A 26,017-nucleotide genomic window follows, 5' to 3' on the forward strand; every position below is an offset into this window, starting at 1 on the left:
AGGGGAAGCGGGTGAGTGCGTGATGGGGGTGGGAGTTGTGAGGGTTGCTTGGTCTGTTCGGTTATGTGTCTTGAGTGGATGGGTATTCTGGTGGCTGCCAATAGAAATGGTGTGTTCGGTGATGACTGAATGGGATGGGTTGGAGATCCAAAGACCTTTGTTTATATAGGTGAGACGTGGCAGTGGGATTGAGTGAAGCTGGAAATGAGGATGAAGATGGAAAGTCAAAAGCGGAGATGTGAGGTTGACGTTGGGTGGAAGAGTCGGAGTGGGATTCGGGAAGCGGGTTGATGGAGCTGTGCTGGGCATGTGTTCCCACACTCAAACGCCTGTGCAGTCTTGGCGGGGTGTGTGCGTGCACACACACACACACACCGCATTTAACAAATCTGGCCATTTGACATCGCTTTATACGATTTAACTCAATTGTTTAATAATGAAATCTACCCAAAACTGGTGTAAAAAGTCGATATTTTGATGCTCTAAACCGTATAATTATTTATTTTGATATTTATATTATCTTTTAAACCGTTATTAATATAGTGTACTATCCCAGTACCCGCTAGAAGGTATTAATAATAATAATACTAGTAAATAATAAGCATTCTAATAATATCGCTAAGACTATTAGTATAAGTATAAGGAGTATGTAGAAGTATAAATGTATTTTAGCAGATATTAGTAAGGTGTTTCTACCGTCGCGAGCCCCTCAAAATATTAGAAAGTTTCCTATATAAGTACTTAAAGTATAGTATATACTATATTACTCTCTATATTTTATTAATTATAATTAATAACATAAAGGAAGTTATAAACTCCCTTGTATTAAAACCTAATTTATACTTTAATAAAATTTATACCTTTTTAGTTAACGAATATAACGTATACGTTTCGACCGAAACTATATAGTAGTACCTTCGATAGGAGAAGTAGAAGAAGAAGCGACTTTATATAAAGGTATTATAATAATCCCCTATACTAGTAGTTAAATAAATATTCAAGATTTTTCTATTTATTATAAAAATATTTATATTCTATAACGAATCTAGTACGGATCGAAGAGATAGCGTTTATTATATTAACTAGGCACCCTATAGCGCTACTATAATAGTATTAAACAAATTTATTCATAGTACGTAGTATTATTTCCTCCTAATTATTATAATAGATGGATTATTCAATATATTAGTATTTAGAAGTAAAATAGACTTAGCCGGGGTCTAAAACTAGATAGTAAAATACTTACTCCCTAAATAAATCTATTTTCCAGTTGTAATAATATTTTGGTAATAAATAATGCTAATTAATACCCCCGTACTAAACTCTAGTACGTATATAATTAGAAGGGGGTTCTATTATAGTATTTACTACTATACTCTCCCGAATTTAACTTTATTAAAATATATTTTAGCCATTTGAAACGGTAATTTAAGAGAGTATATTGTAACGAGGGTAGTAATAAGATATTAAATAACAAATTTATTACGTTCCTTAAACAATTAATATAGGACTTAGGGTATAGAATATAATAGATCTATAATTATTTTAAGAATATAAAGTTAATAATAGATCGATTTAATAATATTAATAAAGAGTATAGGGAGTTGTATACTAATGAGCTAATCGAATATAGAGAGACGAGTACTATATTTGGACGGCGGTAGAGGGTATAGAAGGGAGAGATAGATTTATATATATTAAATTGAATTATATATTAGAAATACTAAAAATATTAAACATACTAGATGTACTAAAAGTACTGGAAATTGTATTTATTTATATAACAATACTAAAATACTAGAAACCCCCCTCTTTTACTATAAATCGATTCGTAATATCGTTATCGCTCGCTAGAACTACTAGTAATATTGCTTACTATAGAAGCGAGAATTCTAGCAATATTATATTCGAATATAATATTAAACCGGGGTTTAAAATATATATTAATTAATTAAATTATAGTAATAGGAATTAGAAGGTATATTTACTATAGTTTAATTGTATTACTAATACTACGTGTTTAATTTTAAGAAAGTCTTTAATACTGTCCTTAAATACTATATAAAGGTCGTAGTTGAACCCCAGCCTCGTAAATTATTCTACCGGCTATTCTTTAAATATAAATATATTGGGAGGCGCCTCTTTATCTTGGAATTTATTCTTCAAAACGATTAAAACTCTATATGCTAATACTATTTTAATTAATATTCTAATATAATAATACCTATAGAACGCTTTAAAAAATTCGGTAATAATCTTTTTAACTGGCCGATTAAGCGGAGCGGGGGGTAGTAGTAACGAACGAAAATTGAAAATTAAGGGTATAAACGGACGTAGTATAAATAACTCTCTAACTTCTACTGGGGATTTTCTAATTTCTTTACCCTTATCCTCCTCGCCTACTATTAATAGCAATATAATTAATAGTAGTATTCGTAGCCAAGTAAAGACTATAATCGCTATAGAAATATAAAGAGGGTTAGTATTAGCGTGCCTAGTAATAAGAGTCTTATAATCGGTTAGGTACCTATAAAATATAGTAATAAAATAATTTAAGGATGTATACAAATTAATAGTTACTACTTTACCCAATAGAAGGAGAGTACTTACTATATTATAATTATAATTATCTATAATTATTAAGTTAATAATAGAACTATTAGCGGTATAAGGAGGAGGTAATTAGATTTAGAGAAATTAAAAGTAAGGAGGGAAATATTAGTAAGGTAGCGGGTATAGTAAGTATAAGGGAGGAGGGTATAGCTAATATAAACTTCTAAAATTATCCTTCCTTAACGTAATTTATAATAAACTATTTATAGTCTCTATATTAGTACTACTATTACTATTATTAATATTATTAATAATATTGATATCAATTAATAGATTATTACTTCCTCCCTTACATTTACTACTATTATTAATACTAAAGGCGGCTACTACCTTATTACTTAATATCTCTTGTACTAAATTACTAAGCGGGTTAATTACTATAGCCTTCTCTAGCGAGATCGCGTATATTTACTTACTTATATTCTTAATATTAAAGTTATAATAGGTTATACTCCCGTTAATAATATAGTATATTTAATACTTAATAGCCTTATTGTAATTTTTATACTTATAATTAAGACTGTACGCCTATACCTATACCAGCTCCTAATATATAGTACCGCATAGCTTTACCCCCGTACGCTCCTCTTACTATTAGTCTTCTTCTAAATTCTTCTTGACTTCTACTAGTATAGTATTTGTTGTAACGCGTTTAGACTTCTTAGTACCAGCTAGAGTCTATAATCTTTGTAATAATAGTATATCGGCTATTTATAAAGTAATAAAGGGATTAATTAAACTACGAGAAGGGGTAGGAATAGAAAGTATATTACTATAGGAGGATAGGGTAGTAGGGATTTTACTAGCAGGTAGGTCAATTAACCGAAATTTAAATAATATAGTAAAATAATAGTTCTAACTAATATAATAGAAGTACGACTTTATAATAGTCTTATACTCAAAATTACTATACCCATTAAAGAATTTCTTCCTAAAAATAATCTTATTATAAATAATAACCCGGGCGCAATAATTATTATAAGTAGCAGTAGTATAATTAATATTATATAAAGAGACTAACTATTTAATCCCTACAGCTATATTATTATTAATAATCTTTTATACGTAATTTTACTATAGTTATTTAATTTCGCTAAGTAGGGTCGTCTTAAACTACTACTCGTAGAATTTACTATTATTTTATTTAACTTCTATCTCTCTAAATATATTATAGTCTTTAATAGGGGGTAATTTATTATAATTAGCAGTAATATACGAATTAACTATGTTAAATCAAACTATTATTAATTTAAGGTATTTAGGAAGCGGCGGCGGTAATACTAGAGCAACCGGCTTATAGGTAGCGCGGGGCTGGACTAGTAGCGCTAAAGCAATTAATTTAATTAGGGAAGCTATATTAATATTATTATTTTCCAAAAGATAAAATAAAGTATCGAAAGCTGTCACGGGGCTGGCACCCAGAGGTATTTGCCTGGCTGGCACCCGTGTAAGCCAGGCATACCTTCTAGTTAGGTGCACTGGCTAGACGGCTGTCGGCAGCCGTCTTGGCGCCGGATGCACTGCGTGCCATTGGGTGCATCCCTCGGGAGCCGCACGGGCCACATTTCTGGCCTTGGCATTTCTGGCACCTTCAATGCCCACCGCATTTTGTGTATTTAGCTGGAAGCTCTGTGCTAGTAGGGTACAGACTTCCCTCTTCCTCTTTGTCGATTATTTCAAGCTCTTTTCAAGGCCTACCTGCGTGTATACCTCGTAGATCCCTTACAAAAGCCCGCTTCTTAAGGGTAAAGCGGACGGAGAATTATTATTCGACCTTATTATTATTACTAGAATCCTCTTCACTACTAAAAATTTTAATAGGTATTACGGGCTTAGGGGGGGATAATGGCAGCTCTAGTATTAAATCCCTAGCAGTAGGGGCCTTCCTCTTCTTCTTAATAGTAGCCTTCTTAAGAATAATTTTAATAAGATCAACCTTCTTCTTAGAAGGGATAGTTTTAAAGATAGCTTTAATAAATTACTCGGCTTTATAATTCTTCTTTCTAAAGTGGGAGGAGGTATATTATAGAATTATTAAATTAGAATCTTCCTTATTTTAATCTTCGTTGAAGTAGACTACTAGCGCGCCGCTTTGAATACGGGAGCGCTTTACGCCGGCGGGTTTTAAATTAAGAATTATCTTAAGAGGTATTATCGCAATGGATTTAATTAATTACTAGTATTTTGATTATTTTGCATATTGAAATAGCTTTAAAATGATTTAGAAATTGTCATCAAATAATGAATTTTGACGAAGTTGAACAATATAGAAGTGCGGTGTGTGTGTGTGTGTGTGCACGTACGCACCTCTTGCCAAGACTGCACAGGCGATTGAGTGTGGGAATGGCATGTGGGGCGCATGAGTAAGTAGCCCCTTCCCGTCCCGTCACCAGAACAGGGAAGTTCCATTGTTACGTAGTTAGTTACATATGTCTACACCGTACGCTTCAATTTGTGCCCTTGCTCGTGATATTGGAGTTCAACATCAACAGTCTTATAAAAATACCATTGTACCCTAGTTGCATAGATAGTGTGGACGCGTTGAGACCTTGGACTGGTGAGGTAAGACCATCAAACGAGCGACGGTACCATTTCACCAAACCAACGCACTTCTTTCTTGTTTATCCAGCAATGTACATATGACATACAGATGACCATGGAATCATCGAGGCCCATGCTCCATTGGATGCACGTTATAGTGTTTCTTTCACATGTCATCACTCTTAACTCACAAGTTTATGCTATGCGAGCAATCTCTTGTCCGTGTTGTGGATAACAACCCAACCGTACTTCATCTCCTCAGTCATTGAATGAAACCAATCCAACCTCCCTTCCATGCTCATCCAGATCCACCACAACCGGCATATCGTCATCATCGTCATCATCCTCGCCTATCTCATCCCGCTGTTTGGTTTCCTCAACCTTCGCATTTTTGGACCCCAGGTCCCATCCGCGGGTAAACAGCCATGACTCGAGTTCGCCGAAAATAGCCCTCGCTGTCGACTGCTCCATGGTCACCGCATCGCCCAGCCCATTCAATACCTCCTCAAGCTTCCTGGCGTACTTAGCCAGTGCAGTTCTCAACCTTCGCCGATTTTGGAGATTGAACTGGTAAATGGGTCTGTCCGGGCACGGCCCGATGGTATGCTCACTGCGGCCCTTCTCTTGTTCTTCCTCCGAGGTAGACTCGACATTTTCCTCCGTATAGATAATCTGCGCATGCAGCGTCCTAATGAGTTCAATAGTGAGGACCGGGTAAAAGAGAACCAGGCGGTACGCGCGCACGATGATCTTGAGCACAAGATCCCACCACTGCTCCATGCAAGCGTGGTTGCCCAGATGAGTGCCTGTCAAGAACGTGAACTGAAGCTCGGCGATGATCTCACACGGGTCAAAATTGGAGTCGGTGCTCCGAAGAAGAGCCAGAACTCGATCCGTGGTGTCCTCGACCACGTCTCGTCTAGTCGGGTCAGAGTCGAGAAGCTCTAAATCCTTAAAGTCTTGGGCAAAGAGGAAGTTGAACTCGCTGGACTGCACCGACTTGTATTGGGCTCGGTATGATTCTCCAGCAGCACAGTCGGCGGAGTCGACGAGCCAGGCGTCGACTGACTTGATGCCAGTGATTCGAGTTAGGAATGGCTCGGATATGGCGTGGGTTAGCTGCTGCCACATCTTGGCTGGGTCTGTGATGAATGATGGCTCGTTCCGGCCAGCGATGGAGAACGGCATGGGCTGCGAGGCTCTGGCAGACCTCCTCTTGGAACCACCGCGCATGTCGTACGGCTTTAGCTTAGGGTATATGGACTCGAGCCTTTCGGCCTGGTGTCGTTCCTCGGCCTGGTTTGGCAGGCTGGAGAGGACCTCGTTGTACTGATCCCATTGCTTCACGCGCACTCGGCTGTTATGCTCCTGGGTGACATACCAATACCCGTTTCGGGATGTGGCACCGGGTTGCTGAACCCACAGAAAATGAGTGCCTGCAGGTATGTCACGAAAACCGAGAAGGCTTTCGCTGGTGGTTATGGCCATGTCGTCATGGCCGACGATAAAGTCTTTGGGGAGAGATAGTAGTAAAAAGACATCTCCGTGGCCAATGCTGCTGCTTGACTGCGCCAGCGGTGGCATGTCATGGTCCCCTTCATCATCTCTGGCGGTAAAGCTCATATTGGTGGATGGGAATGGCGTGAGATACAAGTCGCTGGAAGTCTGGACTTGTTGGGGGTGAGTCCGATATTGAAGTAACAGTTTCGGCAAGTTCGACGATTGGCTGATATTATGACGGAGTGGGGCGCTATTACTGCCTGCCGACTCCGGGATCCCCGGCCAGAAGTGTGTTTGTGTTTTACAGCTTCCAAATGCTTCAACAACTGGACGACAAGGCGACCCAAGGGGAGCCACAGAGACTGAATGTCAACGATGTCATTTCATACGAAGATATCATGACGAAAACTTCGTTTCCAGTTGGTGGCCTTGCCATCTCGCTGCTGATCGTCTCCATTTGAGTCACACAAACACGCCTTAGTGTAGCCGACTCGCCGGAAACGAGAATCAGGACTACTAAGCCCCTCACTTTGAGGCGATAAGGAGTCTCGAAAATGACTTGGGGACATGCCTGATCTGCGGCACTTGCACGCGAGACACCTATGCTGTCCACCCCGGCTCGTCCCCGACAAAATCGTTGAGACCTTTGACATTATACCTTGGGAATACTTCTACTACGCATCTAAGTGTCTCCATTACTCCTTTGAACTTGATGTTTGCGCAATTCCTGGACAGAAATGTGTCAAAGGGACTCTAGCTAATGCGTTTCTGAATCACTATATCTCCTATCACAATTTTGCAACCACCTTTCTTAATTGCAACGAACGGTATCCGATTGGTTGAACTTGACTAAGCAATTTATCACCCGCTAAGCAAAGGTCTCATTAAATTCGTCACGGACGAGCCCGGGTATGATGCTCCAAAACATGGTTGTTAGAAAGGTCCCTTCAGGACTCCGGTCAATTTTGGTCGTCCTATTGTGAGGTTGTCTATGCGGCGATATGATCCAGCCCGGCACGCGACAGCCTAATGCTTGGAAAGAGTTTGCGGGTGAGTGGGGGACACTAAAAACAGTGCCACTGGACCGGGGCACCAGTAAAAACAGGCGGAATGGCGTAGGGCTTAGTGTCCTAGGGCTGATATTCAAACACATCAACCGCGAGGTTAGCGCCATCATGGTCTCCACCTCCTGTGATTTTGTTGATTACAACTTTCGCAAGTGCGAAACCTTTGTTTCAAGAAGTACTTCGACTTGAACTGATATCACACTCTAAACTCACCACAGGGAGAAAGTTGCTTACTGCGTAGTCCCACCCATTTCCCATGCGTGGTTGAGGTTGTCTGCTACTGACTTTTCTTCCCAACTTCAGACCAGCCGTGCTGACTTGGCCTTCCAACATCTTTCTGATCCCAAAGCACGAATGTGCAGATCGCCTGTGATGACATTCAGTTTCATGTACTGGATGGTGTAGGCGTATGTCCTAGTGTTTACCACACAATCTGTATGTATGACCTTCCGACTCGACCTGAATATTCGATATACTTACGGTGTACAGGTACGACCAGAGACACTGCGCTGTAACCCGAGCCGACCCTGCTACCTTTCGCATGACCAGTCTGTTGTCATGGGTTCCCTGGAGGATGCAAGCCTGGCCGTGTAGCCATGGTCAGCCACGCGAGCCTTCTGTTCCATTGCGCCGGGAGAGATCGGCTGCTCCGGCCGTGTTGCTGCCTGTCGAGGGTGAATACCCTGTGGCTGTTCGGAGAACCTCCCGATATGTGGTGTTACTGTGACCCCAGCGAGGAGCAAAGGTGTACGTACAAGGGTAACTGGACGGGATCTTTTGTAAGGTGATGGCATCATATGCCTAACCAGTAAGTCATTCCCATTGAACCCTATTTCACTCAATTGCCTCGCAAAAGTATTTTTGATGGTTGCCAAGGTTCCTCCGGGAATTTTTGAGTGCATAGTCCAAGCTTAACTGAGGCTACTGAAAGGTTTGTCACGAGTCAGTTTGTGCCTAGGAGCAGGTCTGGAGCTGGACAGCTGCTAGGTAGTTGTAACCATATCTTTGCTGATGAATAGTTCATACATAGTCCATCTGCTTCTCATGATCACGTTTTATTATCTTTCCGGGCATGTTCATATCTTCTGGACACTCCATACAGCCATCCCAGCCTCTGAATGCGAACTCCTTCCATCCACTTGGGGACCAGAAAACCAAGGCTAATCGAGCATGTATACCATTTATTAGCCGTATCAGCGTTGCGCAAACTCCCAAACCAAAATTACAGATCCTATTTTCTCCAATCAGAAACATTTTTATTGAACTACGGAGTGACCATACCGATATGGCGAGCTGCGTTTTCCGCTTTAGCCAGCGAATTACAACGAGATCAGATGCTTCGAAATTTTGAAGTCAACGTAACACAGTGGCTCGTATCTCGGGGCTATTTCCTCATGCTGTACTCTTCCGTCTGCGGACGAATTCGTCCCCTGTCTAACTGAGGTATGTTGGGGCACACCTTTAATCAATGCGTGCTCGTGTCCACGTTCTCGTTGAGTTCATCCTCGGATGTCGGTATCTTCCTGAAATCTTGTGAGTTCACCTGGGTCGATGGAGGTTGGCAATATACACTTGTCGGGCGATGAGCTCCGAAGGAAGCAGTGGCCCCTGTAGACTTACCTCTAGCGCCGCCATCACGCTAGGTTCAACGAACTTATGATTCAAAGAGAAAAGAGAAGGAACGATGGGACACACAGTGTAATGTGGTCACACAAGACCAGAACACTTCAGGGTCTGGGTAAGTATTTTATTTAGACGTACACTAAATCTTACTATCTTGGTTTCATTCATACAGACGGGAGCTAAGTGGCGATCGATATGGAGCTAATTTCTTATCAGACGCTAATTTGAATCAACTGAAGATCGCATGGAAATTTCAATGTGACTGCATGAGGCGTAGCAGTACCATTGAGTTTTTAGAAGGTAGAGGTACTCTATCAACGGAAGCACGATCGTTACATGACACATGGATACGTGTCGAGATGGAGACCTTCAGTGGCCTTGGGATCCTTTATCTCCGGCAACTTCGATGCTAGGAAATCTGTGGAAGAGTCATTCCTTTCTTCAAGACACAAATTATGGCGAATTTATAGATTTTCCTTCTAAGCTTGTTGTTCGAAGCCCGGGTATCCGGTCGTGGCCGAAGAGGTTCTCCAAACAGTTAGTAGATGTACCTATGTAACACCAACATGCAAGCCAAGCAACGCCGACGGGATTGTGAAACCCCATGCGGATGCTGGATGCTCTAACAGCCGCCGTTGGCCAGGTACTTTACCTACCTTACCATCCGTCACACACTTTCTCTTGAGACCTTGCCTTTCCCAGGGATTCATTCTTTCTTTCATTGTTGCTCACCCTGCAACAACTGGACGGTCGGTCGGACGCGTGGCGGCAGAAAGGCGGGCAGGCAGTCCAGCGCTACCTAACTGCTGCTGTTGCTTTCTGCTAGGATGCTCTCGGATACATGCCCGCTCACGCTTCAGTTATTTTTTGCTCCAAGGCAAGTCCACGGGGACTCGAGCAGACAGACGGAAAACACTTGGCTGGCTGGCTGGCTGGGGGCTGGCCTGAACGGGTATAACTGTAAGGTAAGTAACTATGTAGTGCATCCCGCTTAGTTGGTTGACGCTAGGCAGGACTAATGTACTATGTAAGGTCGGGTAAGTAGGCGAGAGGTACGGTAGGTAGGGATGCGGTACGTAGCTGTGAGGTAGCTATGAAGTCAACCTTACACAACGCATCACCGACCCCTTCGTACCCACGACGGCCGGGGCATGCACCTACCAACTGCACGCTACTGTAAGAGCGGCAAGCAGCGGACGGAAGAGGCAAGGAAGCAATTCATGGCAAGGTAGGTCTTTTATACAGAGAGTTGTATTTGATAGGAATTAGGAACGGCAACTAAACTCGCCTTGGTAATCAAGATATAACTTGAACGATACTAGCGTGTTCCAATCTCTTTTAACTTTAGCTCCCGCTTTGCCCGGCCGCCGTCGCCGCTCGCTCGCTCGCTGGTGCTGGGCTTGGGACTCCTTGGGATTGGACTGGACACGGACTTGACCCTTTCCACTTCGCTTCTGTGCCATCATCCCACCCTCTACCACGTGTTGACTAACCTTACTAGTGTACCGCTGCTATGGTACGCTATTCTTGCCGTGGTTTAGTTCCCGTGCTTAGGGGCTGTCTACGTATCACAAAGAGGACCGTTGACGGACTTGGATCCCTGACGACGTAGATCTTGGTGTCGTATAAAGCCAGATATTGGCGTCCACAGAATCTTGTCGGTTGATGTTTGGTGACTCCAGGAGCATGTATCTCTTATCTTCCCAACTGCACTCCCCCTTTGGCGTTCACGCGGCCTGCTAACCGGTGGCCATCTGGACCACCTGCGAGACACCGGGGTCCAGTATTCGTAGCGATGTTGTCTTGCATTCCACCCAAGCCGATGGATGGTCACAGGAGTAGGAAAGGGAGGTTCGGAACTGTGGTGGTGGTACAAGGCGACGGCGGGGTTTGCTTGTAGGAGCACACGTCCACTCACTCACTAGTAAGTATGGTACTCACTGGATTCAGTCTCAGCCTGACCTGAACCAAGATATTCCGCGTCTTATCTAGAAACAAGAAAACAGACTTGGATACCTACTTTGACTAGCCCCCTTGTATGCACGTCATACAGACGGCAATGTTCTCAACCATTCTTCCGCTGAGCCTCAAGAGCCTCACCTCATAAGGCCCATCGCCCTTGTATAAAGACGGAGAAGCTGCATCATCAAGCAATGGCACCAAGCAAAGACAGAGAGGAGCAAGCTTGGAAGTTTCAACAACTTTCTCTTCACGGCGCACTTCTTCCAGTGCTTTTTGTCCCAGTTCAGGGACTGACAACGTACAGGTAGGTATCTTCGCCTTTCATTTTTGACCGCTCCACCTCCCGCTCCCCATGCACCTTCTAACATGCAACCCAAATGAAACCCCGAAAGCCGATATAATGAAAAGGTATAGTACCGGAAGAATGCATAGGAAAAGGTTCTTGTTACACCAGCCCATAAACAAATATTACACCAGTCATTCGAGCATGGCTCGAGTTGCCTCATCCATCGTAACACCCTCTTTCTCTTACATCCAAACAGTGACAAAATGCAGCACACCAATATCGTAACAGCGTACAGAATAGTTCTGGATATTTTCCTCAACGCCTTAAAACCTCAACGCCTCCGGAGGACCAGTATCGATTCGTGTCGTTCACAAACACTCTCTCTTTCCGATGTGGGCTCTTAATCACCACGAGAAGAATACACTACTAAGCCTGCCCATTGGCATCTGGGTATGATTAGTATATGCTTTGTCGGGAAGAAAGTGACCTTTGATTACTTACGTTGAGCTGTGCTATAACCGTTGGGGTGATAGGGGGAACCAGAGCCGGGAGGGTAGTTCTGGTATGCCGGGCCGTTGTATTCTGGTAGGGGGTACTGCGACACTGGCGTGTTGGAACCAATTGGTGGAAGTTGGACGGCGCCTCTCGCGGCATAGGAGTTGTTGTCGGTACTCTGTGTTGATTGGGAGGTGGAAGCAGCGCGTGCTCGTTCCTCGGCGGCCTTGCGTTGCGCCTCCTCCTCCTTTTTGCGCGCCTTCCACTCCTTGCGAATCTCCTTGAACTCTAGAAAGCGAAACCCAACGTTAGCGAACAGCCCTTCGCGATAAAGGCGCAAAGGCCATGATAGAAGTAAAAATGCCATGCGAACCTTCAGGAGTCCGTTTCGTTCCATGCGACTGCATGGTGACGTGCGCATTCAGATGGTTGAGTGTACCATAAGCCTTCTCGCAGCCATTCCATCCACACTTGTACATGCGCTCGATTTCCTCGAAGCGCCGACGTGGTCGCTTGTGCTGCGTGGAACCGGGGATAGGAACAAACGAATAAACCTGCTTAACATGTTGATTAGACTCAATTGGTCATTAACACGAATCTCTTCAGGTTCGTACCTGATTCTGCCTAGTTTGAGCGGGAGCCGGGGAATGTGTAGGGGGGAAGACGGCATGGCCCTGCATGGGACCGTTTTGCTGATACGTCGCCCAGTCGGGACGGGGTTGGGCGTAGAGCCCTGCGCTGGGACCGCTGTGCTGGTATGGGCTGGTGACGTCGGGAGGAGGAGGCGCGTAGGATGAATAGGCCGGATGAGGGTAGGCGTGTCCAGGACCCGACATGCTGTTGGACGAAGGGACGCCATTGCTGGGGTGGCTCTGGGAGGAGCGATATCCCATCATCGTGTCTGGGAAACTGGTACTTCCACGGTGACCCGAGTAGCCGTATTCAGAGGCGGGGGTTCCAGACGGGGCCGGGTAGGGTTGGCCGGGGGCAGGGGCGGCTGGGTAGACGGGAGGGCGTCCTTCCTGCTGTGTTGTGTAAGGCACGGGGCCAGGTGCTTGCTCTGTGACAGATGAAGCTTTAGTAAGACTGGGCGACTGTCGTGTTGCTAGGACTAGCCAAGGTAAGAACAAACCTGAGTGAGAGTACTCGGGGGGAGTACGGTCCGTGTTATTCGTCGTGCTGTTGGTATGGTGTGACATGTTGGGATAGACTTGGCTCGGGATGGAGGTTCCCACGTCTCAAACTTATAACAAACGCCGGACAGCTATAGCGCGAGACTAACGATACGGGGCAAGGACGGCTAAGAAGAGGCGGACAACTAGGCCGGACCACACCACCAAAGAGAAGCCGGACACTAGCAAGGGTCCTGTGGAATAAGCAGTCTGGGCCGAGTCGAAAAAAAGAGACGGCGGGCGATCTCTGAGATGCAGGTCGTGGGTATATCTCACTGGACCAAAGTGAGAGGCGGCGGATTGTTGCGTAACTGGAAAGGGTCGCAGACGTTGTCTGTCGGTTTGGCCTGACTATAACTAACGGAAGCCGTTCCTGACGCGATGTATGACGTGCGTCTAGACGGTGCAATGATGGGTCGAGATCAAGCCTCGGAGACTTTGTAGGCGATGGAGGAAGGAGAGAAACGGTCCTATAACTGAGGGCGCGACACCACTGCAAGCCGACAAGTTGGGGTTTACACGTGCAGAACGGGCGCAAGTGGTTTTTATATCGGACCATGGGCTACCTCCTTCGCAGAGGAAAAGCCGAAGGGGTCACGGTTGATGCCGTATGGCAAAAGATGCCGTAGGGGTGGCCAGGATTCGTCCGTTCTCGCATCCACCCTTCACTCCCAGGACTCCCCAGAAGTGAAGAGCTTTGGGAACCTACCTGCCTTGGGACCCCGTCGAGAGACCCAGTGAAAGGCCCGGGTCCCCTGGTAGGTACCCTGGACCCTGGTCCGTGGTCACAATCGCCTTTTGTAGTGTAAAATACTGCAACTGCAGTGAAGAGCCTGCCTGCAGGACCCTTCGTCGAGCTACTGTAGGTAAGGTACCCAAGTACTTCCTTGGAGTTAGTTAACTGGTGTCCACCCACTCCGCTGTAAGATACGTACTAGGTACTGGTAGTATGTAATTCATACAGCCTCAAGAACGCAACGTTGGTCTACATACAGTAAGTAGCATGGTCTCGTCGATCTGCCTGCGCACACCTGGTCGGGTGGTGGTGGAGGTGGTGCAGTGCTGGCGCGCCCAACCTGAGCCGCCCAACGACCACAGGTTAAGAATTCCAATTGAGCGGTCGCGACTGATCGATTTGATCCAGATGCTTGAACCCATAATCAACACCAGAAGATATGACTGTATGGAAAGCCGAGGTGCTGAATTGCTCCGATATCGACAGAAAAGAAGACAGGAAACCAGCGATGACCATGTCTATCGCTGCTCGCAGTAAATGAGCTTCTCCACGCCGGTGCCGGCTGCGTTCTGACTCGTGCTCCAGCAACTGAAGTTGGACTGCAGTTCCGTCACAGGGGGGAGTGAGTAAAACACTGTGCAGTGTTTGCTTTGTCTGACAGGTTATGGTAATCCGGTGCGGGGTGACGGTAATCCGTTGTACCGTTCAGTTTGGAGACCAAGACGTATTTTTGCTGTCCATATTTTCCTCCACTTTGTCGTTCGCTAATGTCGTCCCAAATCCCGATAATCTGGAGGCGCATGTATCCTTTACTCCAACGACAACGAGTCTTAGAGCGACTGCCTTTGCTTATATATCTGGCACTTCCCACTGATATCACTGCTTCATTCTTCAGCATTCACCATGTTTGCCGTCGACATTGAACAGGGTTTGGTGCCAAGCCAGCGAAAGTACCTTCAAGGTTGTTTTCAGCAAAGACCGCGAAGCGGGCAGGCGGGATACGTACTGGCGGTGCCTTCCCTGCTTGCCGACCTTGCCCAAAAGGGGCGGAGATAATGCGGGCTACAACTTCCAAAGGAGACCAAAAGTTTAAAGTCCTTAAGCTGATCACTACTGCCCAACTCACCGCGAATGATGAAGCAGTTCGACGACCATGAAGCGTTTGGTGAACATAGGTACTGGCGCTAGAGAAGGCACGTAGCCGCTCTGCTTGATGCGCGCGGATCAGATTAATACAAAGCCACATGCGGTCTTCTCAATCACCATATGGCAAAATGGAAGCTTCAAATTAGAGCGGTAGATCGCGTTGCTCTCCGCTCTTACTCTGCGACACCATCATCGTCACCAGCAATCACGCTCGAACAAAACAACGCGGTCGTATATGGAGACAGACGTATACACCATCACCCCAACTACCGCTATTTCTTTGTTATCGTCGCGTAGAAGCAGCCCGCCGGCAAAATAACGAGGAATCCAGCGCGGGGGTTCTGTTACCGTTCCGTTCGCAGAGGGGGTGGGTGAGGACAAGCGGAGTCACGGCGATGACCCTGGTCCAGGACCCCGACGATGTGCTGGTGTTGATAATGTGGATGGTGCCCAATGGGCCGAGGCGCTCCAGCAACAAGCGGCTAGCCCCCGCAGCAGATCGCTTCGAGGCCCGCCCGTATGGTCTGACTAGAGGTGAAACCAATAACATTGCTGCAGTTTGAAATCGAGGCAGACCGCAAACAAAACGAACAAGAGACAGGGCTCTGCCTCGAGACAAAGGAAACATTGATTGCCCGGCGTCGGAGCTAAGGCAACGAGGAGCCTGAGACATCAGACAGCTCTGGAATCAATCTCTGGACGGCACAACATGGTCCAGAGTCGCCAGTGTCGCCCACACCAACTTTGTGCTGGCGACGATTCATAATTCAGGGCCTCAACGTTATGTTTGGTGTCCTTCCACACTACAATGGCTTCTTCACCTTTCTGCTTCTTCTTCCCTGGTGCCGCGTGGACGCTCGGCCCTGTCAACCCAACCACCAGCACAGCCCTGCGGACGGCAAGTTTAGGGAACTCAATGTCCGCAGGAGGCATGGGAGCTACTCATCACGCCCATACATACTGCCATGCACCAGTGTAGGAAGGGATGACCCAGGAGAAAAAAAGATGGGCTACAATGATCAGCGCCGAAGCGTGACACGCGCTTCTCACTCGTGCCGCTATTCTGCTCACACATACTCACTCTCCCCACCCGTCACAATCCAATCGCCTCGAGCGGCGAGCCTTTTATTGCCCATTCAATACCGTGTAGCCGTCGGGTTGGGGGTGCCAGCCCCTTCCCCCCTCCCCCCCTTTATTTTTTTCCTCAACCTCTCGCTTTGCCTTAATTTGCTTGATACAATTTCATGCCAGTGCTAACCTCGCCTAAACAGGACTCTCTGTCAATCAACCTGAAGCCGCACGGATGGACAATAAGGCCCTCTTGCCCATGGCTTGAGCCTGCAAAGTTCGGGGGCCGCAGTGAGAATTTCAAGTCATTCATGTGGCAAATGGAAAGCTGACAGTTCACGAGAGCACCCGCGAGCACCTTATCCTCGTGTACAGGTGTCTCGTAAACCTCCGCGAGATTATCCAAAACAAATTCGTTATTGGAGGCATGCCAATGACTAGCGCCTGGCCCTATGCTTTCCGGTGGTTAGCGTAGCGCCTTTCAGGAGACAACGAAGCGGGACGGAGCTTTGAGATTGAGAGGATTTATCCCCACCGGACCGGTTCCCCGTCTGCTGTATGGAGACGGCGCCCGGCGCCGTAGCTTGATCAATAGCGGAGACTGCGTAAGTCACTCCAAACGACTCCGCACCACCACAGATCATGATGCCGGTCCGGAAGGATACCCGTCCTTGCCTTTGCCGACAGAGAAAGCGGGCACATTTGCGAGTTAGAGCGAGAGAGATACCTAAACATTGAAGTGCGTGCCGGACAACCGGATAATGATAGAAGAGAAGGCCGGTGTAGATATGTCAAGGAACTGGTGTATACGATTGTAACTTCGACGAAGATATTACATTGTGCGTCGCGCTTTTTTCTAGCACGTTTAAAACGTAACGCGGGGAATTGACGATGGTCAGACAAATGTTTCGGACAAGAAATCCCAAACTTCCAAATCTATCAAAGACTGTTAGTTCGAATTATTCCATGTACACTCAAAAGAACGTTCGTTCAAACGCAGGCAACCTAAGCCAGCCGCATAACCAAAGGTCCACCACTCATAAGTACGAAATCCAGATTGCAGCCAACCGAAACGACCCGAATGACTGCACCATTGAACGTGGAGGCTGTACCATTGGAGGTCAGATCGCAATTATGAAAGATAGGCGACCCGGGCTATTGGGACCGCACTATAGTCTGGTGTCTTTGCGTGATGAATGTATGGGGTTCTTGTGAGAAAATCCCGGATACACTACTTCTTTGAGGCTAGTTGACCGGTTTCCAAGCCCATGGAACTTGGGAAGGGCGTTGCGCCGCGGCCGTGCCGCTATGGAACTGGCCGAATGTTAAACATTTTTCGCGCGCGCGCGTGTGTGTAACGTGAGATGGGGAGTGTCTCATTGCTCGCACTCTCATGACTACCTCTAGAGGTAGGTAGCCACCTCAAGGTACCGAAGCTTGAGAATGAGCACAATACCTTTGGGACACCAGTCAGTGCAACCAGAGTAGATATATGTATTCCGTCCCCAGCATCAGAACAAGACACAGCGGACTCTTGAACCATGCTACGGAAGGCGGATTACCATTTTCATTAACTTATTCTCACTGCTCGTTAACGTAGTGGATTGTGCAACCTGCTTCTACCCATACCAACGTCAAAGGCCTTCGACGTCTGTCTGTCTCATAGCGGGGAGCGCCAACCGAACGAGTCTCGGCTGGAAGGTCGCATGGAAGGGTCCAGGGTTCAGGCGGGAGGGAAGAAATAGCGTCAGTTGCACAACTTTTCCCCCTTTTTCTAGCATTGTTACACGAAGATGGGATTGCCACGTGTAATACGTACCCTTTTGGTCTTTCGTGTCAAAGTCAGGGATATTTTGCAGCTTCCGGAGACGTCAATCCGCATGGCTATATTGCTGGCCGCCGACGACATCAACATTTGGCCCCGAGCGCGCCGGCGGCAGTCGCGGCCTCTGGCCTGATAAATCAAGCATTGTATCCGTTACCGCTGGCACAAAACCGTCCAGGAATACAAAACGCGTTGTCAAATCAATCCAAGGCAGCATCAAATGTCAAGAATGCATTCTTCTTTTCGTGCTTCCACTCCCTGCTACAAGGGTTGTCTTGTCTATTGCCGTGGGAAACTCGTTAACCCGTAGCATTGTGTATACAACATCCTCTTTGCCAACAACTCCCGAGCTTTCGGCCCGCCTAGATGCACCCAGGTATTCAGATACATATCAGTCCGTCCGCATTCATGCCGAGTTTGCGTGTCGCTTCCATTCCTCAGTTTTGAGAGACACCAAATATTCTTTGAATTCTACACTAAACATGTCATGATCTTGAACTGATGCTCAGTTTCCTATCCGATGGATACCAATTTAGTTGGTGACCCAATATCATCGAGCGCGCCTGGGATTGACGTTGAAGTTCGAACTGTCGTTGATCAATAGTCAGGTCGGGTACCTCCACAGGGGGGGCCACTTTGTTTTGCTCCGATGTGGAACAGGCTCCCAATCCCGTCCAGCAATTGGAACACGCCCTTTTCCTTGGCAGTTGGTAATTCATCCGGAAAGACAGGCATCTTGCGAACATCCCTTGGCATGTTGCATTGCCTATCATTTTTGCCGTCACGGGGCTCACCTTTGGCATCCACAATCGACGGGCGTATCTATACATACAGTATGTCCGCTACAAACCAGGCAAGAATAATTGAAAACAGCGAATGTGACCAACATTTCTATTCACCGACAAGGCAGCTCACTTTTCAAATCTTTTTTATTTTTTTCCCCCTCTTAATATCGCGAGGCCACTAACTGATTGGCAGTGCAAGGATCACCCGATTTGTGTATGTATCCGGTTCCCCTTACCGAACTGACGGTGGCAGGCCGCTACCAAAGAAAAAGGACGTTTTAAGCTTTTGTGCCCTTTGTTTTACCTTTGTTTTTAGTCTGTGTTTTCTTCGGCACTAAACTAGTACGAACGTATGGCCGCTCACTGTTCCTGACTAGCGCGACACCAATTTCTCGGGGCCGCCCGCGCTGGGTCGGCTCGCTAAAAGGTAAGGTATGTAGTGGTAACTTACAAGACGTATCTGGTACGTACTTGTCACCATGAGGTACACACACCAGTGAGCTTGTGTATGCCCAATTGCCGGCGGCAAGTTGAAAGTTTTGTATTGTCTGGAAACACGAAAAGCCAACCTTCTTTGCCCAAACTGCAAAAAGCCAATCCGGAGTAGCGGTCATAAGTCGGCATTGTATTATTGCAGATGCCGGAAAGTCTTCCCTTCCTGACCATTTCGCATGATGACGATGACCATGGACAAACTGCCAGGGCCTTTTCCATTACCATTCCAGGTTTGATGTGTTTTGCACTATCACTTGGATCGTGTACACTACTTTTCAGTGGCGTGTAGGCATGTTGAGGCACGCGCCAAAATAGGTAGTGACACGATGCCCGCTAGTGAGTGGCTGCACTGGTGCCCGTCGATACATCAATACCTACCCCAGAATATTCCTTCCTTCCGTGTCGGAAAGTGGGCTAGCGAGAAAGCCAAACTACCTACATGATGCTTTTGGCTGTCGCCTTCCACTTGTCACCGAGGCTGCCTGCAACGAACAGAAAGCCGTCTGTCGGGAATGGCAAATGTCAGCCCATCCCAGTCCACCGTTCCGTAAAGTCAGCCATCAAGTGAAATTTGGGTGAATGTGTGGCTGCCGTGCTGCCGTCATGGCTTTGTTTGCGTTGCCACCGACAACAGCCCCCAAGCTCTCTGTCTCGAAACAGCAATTCTTGGCGACATTGAACATCATCCAATGTCTTCTTGGATCAGTGGAAGAGTGGCAGGTGGTGTGGAAAACAAAAGTCCGGACACGCTTATACCAAATCAGACCCAGCGAGTGTCCGGACCTTTTTTTCACACCACCTGAGTGGATTTGATCGGTGCGCCAAGTCTCCAAGCAAGAGATGTGCTTGTCGCGACAAGAGAATGCATATCGCGGTCTACGCGGTGAGTTCTTTGTAGTAAAAGCAACGCAACAATGAAAGAACATGGCTGGGGAGACGTTGAAACGTGGAAGCAAAAGCGAAGCGGTGTGAGCAGTTGAAGCAGGTACAATCCAACTGGTGAAGGACTTCAATGCTCAGCTGATGTTGCCGAGCGTTGACAACTCGTCCCCTTTTGAATGGAGGAGACATTTCAGCCCTCCAGTCAGCAGTGCATATCGAAAAAGATGACCGAATTCCAATGGTCAGTCAACTCTCTCCGTGTGCTCTGAAAGCATCAGCTCAGAATGTTACAAGTTGTTTTTTTTCCGGTAGACTTGCGTAGGAAACCCGACAACCAGCACCTTGCAGATATGTTCATTGGGTAATTTACGGCCTCGAACCACTCCGTTTTGTCTTCTACCGACAGTAGAGACAATGTCCATCATCGACCTGTTGTCGCAACACCAGTCTTGATCATGAACTTGGCTAGAGGACGCTAGATTTGATGGAAGTAAACGTGAGTAGAGGTGCTACGAGTAAAGTCTGACTGCTTTGATATGATTTTTTTTTCTCACCAACCTCCTTGGCCTGGATGATGGTGGAGGATGATTTCTCTTTGGGTGATAAGCGTGGAGGCGGCATGGGAGCATAACCAACTGAGACGAGGGTAACGCTGTGATGACAACGGTGGGGGGAAGAAAGGAGTTTACGATCCAATCAATCAGCCTGGACTAGCGCAGACAAAGCGGCCTTGCCCCCTTTGGTCAAGTGTGAGCCGGGGATTGGTGAGCCATCGCATTGCTTGATAGGCCTTGCTTCTTCGGGTATGGTTTACTGCTTGTGCATCTCCCATGCTTCTGTTGGGTTGCTGCTAACCAAACTGCAAGAGGCTCTGTTGATAGCTTCAACTGAACCCACCGTAACACGTAGGTCGCTACATACTACGTACAACCGTACCTTACCTATCCGCCTCATCCTGTTGGGGGCCGTTCAGCGCTCGCGCCGTTAGCACTAGGCTTTAGCCGCATTGTAAGGCCTACGGCTCGATATTTCCTTTGAAACACAGAGGATAGAACGCTGAAGCTGCGTGAGACCGCGCTGACGGTGACGTAGTTCAGTACAACCTCAGAGTAAAGCTGCAGCTACGCGAATGCACGTGATGGCAGCATTGTTGAAACCAAGGTTCTTTTTGGTTGTAGTTGACTCGCACGTTCCCTTCCGTCGAAACTTCCATCGGAAGGGTCGGACGAAGATACTTGGGATGCAGATGGTTTTCGCGACCCTCTCTACAATTTCTCTCCATCCCCATCATGGCGGCATGTACGGGAAGACACAGCTGAAGGTGCAATCAATGAAGCAACAGCGGGTTGGCCTGATAGGGAGCGTCCGTTGCTCACCGGACTCCACCGTACCGCGATCTCGGCTTGGGACCCTACCGCCAAGTCATATGAATATTGACCGTATTCGTATGAAAGTGATGCAGCATGCCAGTGGGCATTTGCATTGCCATCCAGATTGTGTAGCCCCTAGAAACTATCCGGCCAGTGAATGCCCTGTCACTGCCTATGTCCCGGAGAGAATCTCGAAGCCCGGTCGCTGTTGACTTGTTGTTGCTTGAATGCTTCGTTTTGTGTGTGACAGAGTTTTTCTGTTCGTGCAGGTTACCATCGACGCCATCTATCGAATGTCATTGTTGGCTGGCAAGGATGGCAAGTCGGCTACCGGCTCTGGCTTCTTTGCCCACTTGCCCGAAAGAAAAAAAAAAAAGAAAAAAAGTCCTTCGCTTTGAGCCAACCAACACACAGCAGAAGTTGGCGGCCATATTTCCGCGCTGAAGGCACCCAATCCTATTTGACGGAGGCAACACAGCATATGGCCTCGAGTGGTCGAGTGGTCGAGTGGCATGGCCGCATTGCAAGGGATTGACGGCGGCCAGCGAGGGCCAGCCAACGATGGTCGGTTACGTAGCAGGGGTTCGCGCAAATCTGGAGACGGGACCCATGGAAGGCCAAGGGGGGCGGGAAGTCGTTGTCAGTCGCTCGCTGGTGATCACGGTGTGCAGCGTTCACGGTGCCGCGCCGGTGCAGCTCGGTGCAGTATGGTGCAGTGAGTGAGTGTGAGTGAGTGAGTGACAGACTGACAGATGGGCCACGCCTCTGCCTCTTTGTGAACTCGTTGCGGTCTGTTTTCTCCCGTCCCCGCCAAACGTCGTCAAACGCCGTCGACTTCGAACGTCGTTGAAGTGGTTATCGGCGACGAAGGCGGAGACGTGAAGTCAGCAGCGTAGCAACGGTGCCACCTTGAGATACCATACTGGGAAGTCTTTTGCTTGACGCTGCCCTCCTTCCATTTAGATCTGGCATGATCTGGTGAAGATGTCCTTTTCTGGTCAATAGCTCCATGTAACGAGGTAACAGGTTACCTGGTATCTTACAGATACGGAAGCTTGAGGGTCGAACGGTGCAGTCATGGGTAAATTACAGAAAGCACTGTGTGCTCAATTGGCCCAACGGTGTGTAAGTTACGACGGACGCAAAGGTGCAGCTCTACACACTGTGCGGTACAGCACCGCGTGGATCCGTCAAGTCATTAGTCTCCGGGCTTGCAGCTTGGGTTACTTGGGCTACTTGGGAATTAGTTGGCCGTGCATTTATACCAGGACCAGGCACCTAATTTCAACCTCAGACGATGTATGAATTGCGGTTTTCTGGCCGACGGCATCATCATCCACGTCCTTTCCTTATCTCTGCTGGCCATCACTGGCAGGTGGTCCCCTTCACCGCTGGCGTGACTCGGGGGTTACCTTGCGGCTCGATTTCCCATTGCAGGTGGGCGAGTGAACGCTTCTTTCTCCTCACCAGAACACCACTGCCGATTTTGCCATGAGCGTCCAGGCGGGGGATCGCCCCGTCGGCTGCTCCTTGTTGGGACGAAGGGTTAGTTAGATTCCCAAGGCTGTTTAACATTCATACTACACCCTACTGACTATGATCTTTGGGCCACGTTGACACTATGTAGAGCTAAGGTTGGTAGTTAACGCCGAAGTGCCAGCCGCGATCCATCCGCGTGAACATGTCCCTGAGCTCCGACGTTCAGCTACCTCTTCGTCTTCCATTCCGCGATTGAGTGCTTCAATTGGCCAGCTTCCGATTCGCATTGACCTGTCTCTGACAGAGGATAAAGCTGGATGGCCTCTAGAACGGCGGGAGAAGCCCTCGCATATCTATGTGTACCACTCGTGATCTGACCAAGTCTACACTAGACTTGGGTTCTGAGATCTCAGATCAGCTCACATTGTGGCTCCTCTGGTAGCCAAGTTGCAAGTGCGTGCTCAGCCGTGTCATCACAGAAATTCAGAACAGTCAGAGCGAAAGTGATGGATTTTGGGCGAGGTCAGGATGCATTTGGATGTGATCTGCTGATCAAGGGTTCCCCCCATCGACGATGTACACGTTAGCTAACAAGATCCATGAGGCCATGATAGCGGCACCATACCGATGCCGAGCCTTCTACACTAGCTACGTGGGCGAGATATGCCGTGTCTCTCACCATGACCCTTTCAGGCCAAGTCTCCCACATTCCGCCGAGTCTCATGGATCGCCTCTTGTTGCGCCTTTCCCCACCCCCACACGCTAACCAGTCAAGCCAGAGCCATTGTCGGGAGCTCCACAAGACGTTCCTCTCGCTGGACTCGAGATTTCTTCCTGGTCCCCAAGTCGGACCCTTTCTCGTGGGTTTTGATTACGCACCAAAACATCTTCGCTCTGCCTTCTCCTTCCTAAACCATGTACTCACTGCCCGCACAGTACCAATTCAGCCTGATTCTCCCTATCATAACTATTTGTGTCATTTCCCCTATCCTATCTTTCTCGACGCTGACTTGTCCGTTGCAGGCTAGCGGTGTGAACTGGTGGTCGACAAATGTTTGTAAATACAAACCTGAGATCGCAATGTCCGGTACATACATACATACGACGACAATTAAAGCCTACCGGAGATCGAGGTCCACTGAAAGTCGTCTTGCTACTGTCGGATGGTGAACGGTGAGATCCAAAGGTGTGAAGCCATTCCTGGCTGATGGCAGGGCTTAGTCGGCTCCTGATCGTCCCCTAGGGCCCCTAACTCTGCGCAGTTAACGCAGTAGCATTAAGAATCTGTAGGGTCTTCTTATCCCCAGAGCCGCGTCGTGCCAGCAGAGTGGTTGCACTAAGGATAGCGTAGCATAGCGTTGAGCTTGAGGCTGTCGACCAAGGACCTTCTCGCTCCTTAGCCCAAAGAATTGCCGACGCTGCCTGCCTGCAGTTCTCTCTCTTTCCACCCAGGCGCGCCAGGCAAAAGGGCCTTGCATGTTTCATCCTCTCCGCTGAGTTGTTTACACAGTTCACACTTGCTGGCCTGTCCCCACCGTTTGGAGATTACCCAAATGGCGAGCTCGTAACGCTGGTACGTACCGTACGCATGTATTTTTCTGATACAGATGCTCACATCGATTGTAGTGTACATGGTGCATTCGAGGCAGGTAACTTGTGTCGACTGCATGATCGCTCCGCAACACTAGACCTCGTTGGACATCGCATGCATGTGGCATGCCCAAAGATCAAGGACGGCGCTTGCACCACAATCGGCCAAGACTGTCCGGGCCACTGATGCAAGCACCGCGAGACAACATCCCGTTCAGGCATTTACGAACTAATACTACGGCGCCTGCTTACCGCATCTGTCGACAATAAAAAAAAAAAAACGGCCTTTTACAGAAAAGGAGTGTCCATCAACGCGGGTCCATAACGGCCTTTCTTAACCACCCGAAATAATGATGCTGTTAGTCACGGAGATCAAATTTGGCAAGTGGACTCCAACTCCCTTTCTCACCTCGCGCAAGACCACAACAGAAACATAGCGGACGGGGGTGGCCTTGATTGTGTGGACGTGTTCGTTTTACAGAAAGAGTTGAACCGAGAGCCTAGTTCAACGGATAGGCTCTCTTTAGCCTGCCTCCGCTTTGAAGCTCCATACGCTAAGCTTCCGAGCCCGCAAGTGTGCGGGCTTGGGAAAGAGGCTGAGAGGAGAACAGAGGGGAGGGGGCTACGTGGAGCCCACAAGGAGGATATCGCTAGCAAAGACGGGGGTCACAAATGGTGTGCACATAAGAAGCAGGGACTTTCCCTGTTTATCATGTTCGGTCGACTCTTTTGCTCCCTGGACCAACTCCGCTGAAACTCCGTTCACTGCGGATGCCGAGACACACAATGGATTCCCGGGGCCTCTCCTCCTCCTCACCTTGAAGATGGTCAGCCGCTGACGGGTGGACGGTAGCGATAGGCCGAGTTCTTTAGGTCAGTGCCCGCTCAACACTGACAAAAAAAAATCTCCACTGGGGGGGTCGTTACGGCGGCACTTCCTAGTCTCCGCCAAGATTGCGTGCTGGACACAGACACAAGCCCTTTCATTACTCGATGGATATGGTCGAGGGTCATTTGGGGCCCGTTGACGGGAGATGCCGCGTCCTGGTTCTCGTATCGCCGGGCCGATGACCACCGAGATCATCATGGCCGCCGAAATTTGTGTTGTGAAATCGGACCGTAGAGATGGGACGGGATAGCGTCCGACTACCTACACTACGAACGACTAGCAACCCATATGGAGTGAGAAAAGGGGTCCTTGCTCCTTTTTCTCAACCTTCAGGGCCTCTTGTCTTACATTGTACATCGCTGGCGGCTTTTCTGTCTCACGCTTGGCTCTTGGGCAGCAAGACGCGGTCACGGTCGAACGCGATCATGTGTGGGCTTTTCGAGGCTGATCGCACGCAGGGTACAAGAGAGAGGAGGGGGGGGGGGGGGGGGGG

General features: G+C 47.8%; 4 protein-coding genes across 4 annotated transcripts in view; 1 reads left to right on the top strand and 3 right to left on the bottom strand.

Annotated features, from left to right (window-relative positions):
* NEUTE1DRAFT_121832 (uncharacterized protein) overlaps positions 1-309 on the bottom strand; it is a gene marked incomplete at both ends in the record, with an annotated part of 2,242 nt that extends 1,933 nt beyond the window's left edge. Inside the window, one exon of the mRNA XM_009852225.1 lies at positions 156-309. Coding sequence (XP_009850527.1) covers positions 156-309 — 154 coding nt within the window. The remainder of the gene's footprint in view (positions 1-155) is intronic.
* A 4,992-nt stretch (positions 310-5,301) lies between these two features.
* On the bottom strand, positions 5,302-6,642 carry NEUTE1DRAFT_80927 (uncharacterized protein; the record flags this gene model as incomplete). Its single annotated transcript, XM_009852226.1, has 1 exon — positions 5,302-6,642. The coding sequence occupies one exon, from the start codon at positions 6,640-6,642 to the stop codon at positions 5,413-5,415; it is 1,230 nt and encodes a 409-aa protein (XP_009850528.1).
* Positions 6,643-7,655: 1,013 nt separating this feature from the next.
* On the top strand, positions 7,656-8,650 carry NEUTE1DRAFT_62248 (uncharacterized protein; the record flags this gene model as incomplete). The annotated part of the gene is made up of 2 exons (XM_009852227.1): positions 7,656-7,873; positions 8,211-8,650. The coding sequence occupies 2 exons, from the start codon at positions 7,656-7,658 to the stop codon at positions 8,446-8,448; spliced, it is 456 nt and encodes a 151-aa protein (XP_009850529.1).
* Positions 8,651-11,690: 3,040 nt separating this feature from the next.
* NEUTE1DRAFT_129360 (uncharacterized protein) lies at positions 11,691-13,525 on the bottom strand (the record flags this gene model as incomplete). The annotated part of the gene is made up of 5 exons (XM_009852228.1): positions 11,691-12,038; positions 12,094-12,375; positions 12,461-12,641; positions 12,702-13,147; positions 13,220-13,525. The coding sequence occupies 5 exons, from the start codon at positions 13,284-13,286 to the stop codon at positions 12,019-12,021; spliced, it is 996 nt and encodes a 331-aa protein (XP_009850530.1).
* Positions 13,526-26,017: the final 12,492 nt, after the last annotated feature.

This window comes from Neurospora tetrasperma, assembly GCF_000213175.1.
Source record: "Neurospora tetrasperma FGSC 2508 unplaced genomic scaffold NEUTE1scaffold_3, whole genome shotgun sequence".
NCBI lineage: Eukaryota > Fungi > Ascomycota > Sordariomycetes > Sordariales > Sordariaceae > Neurospora > Neurospora tetrasperma.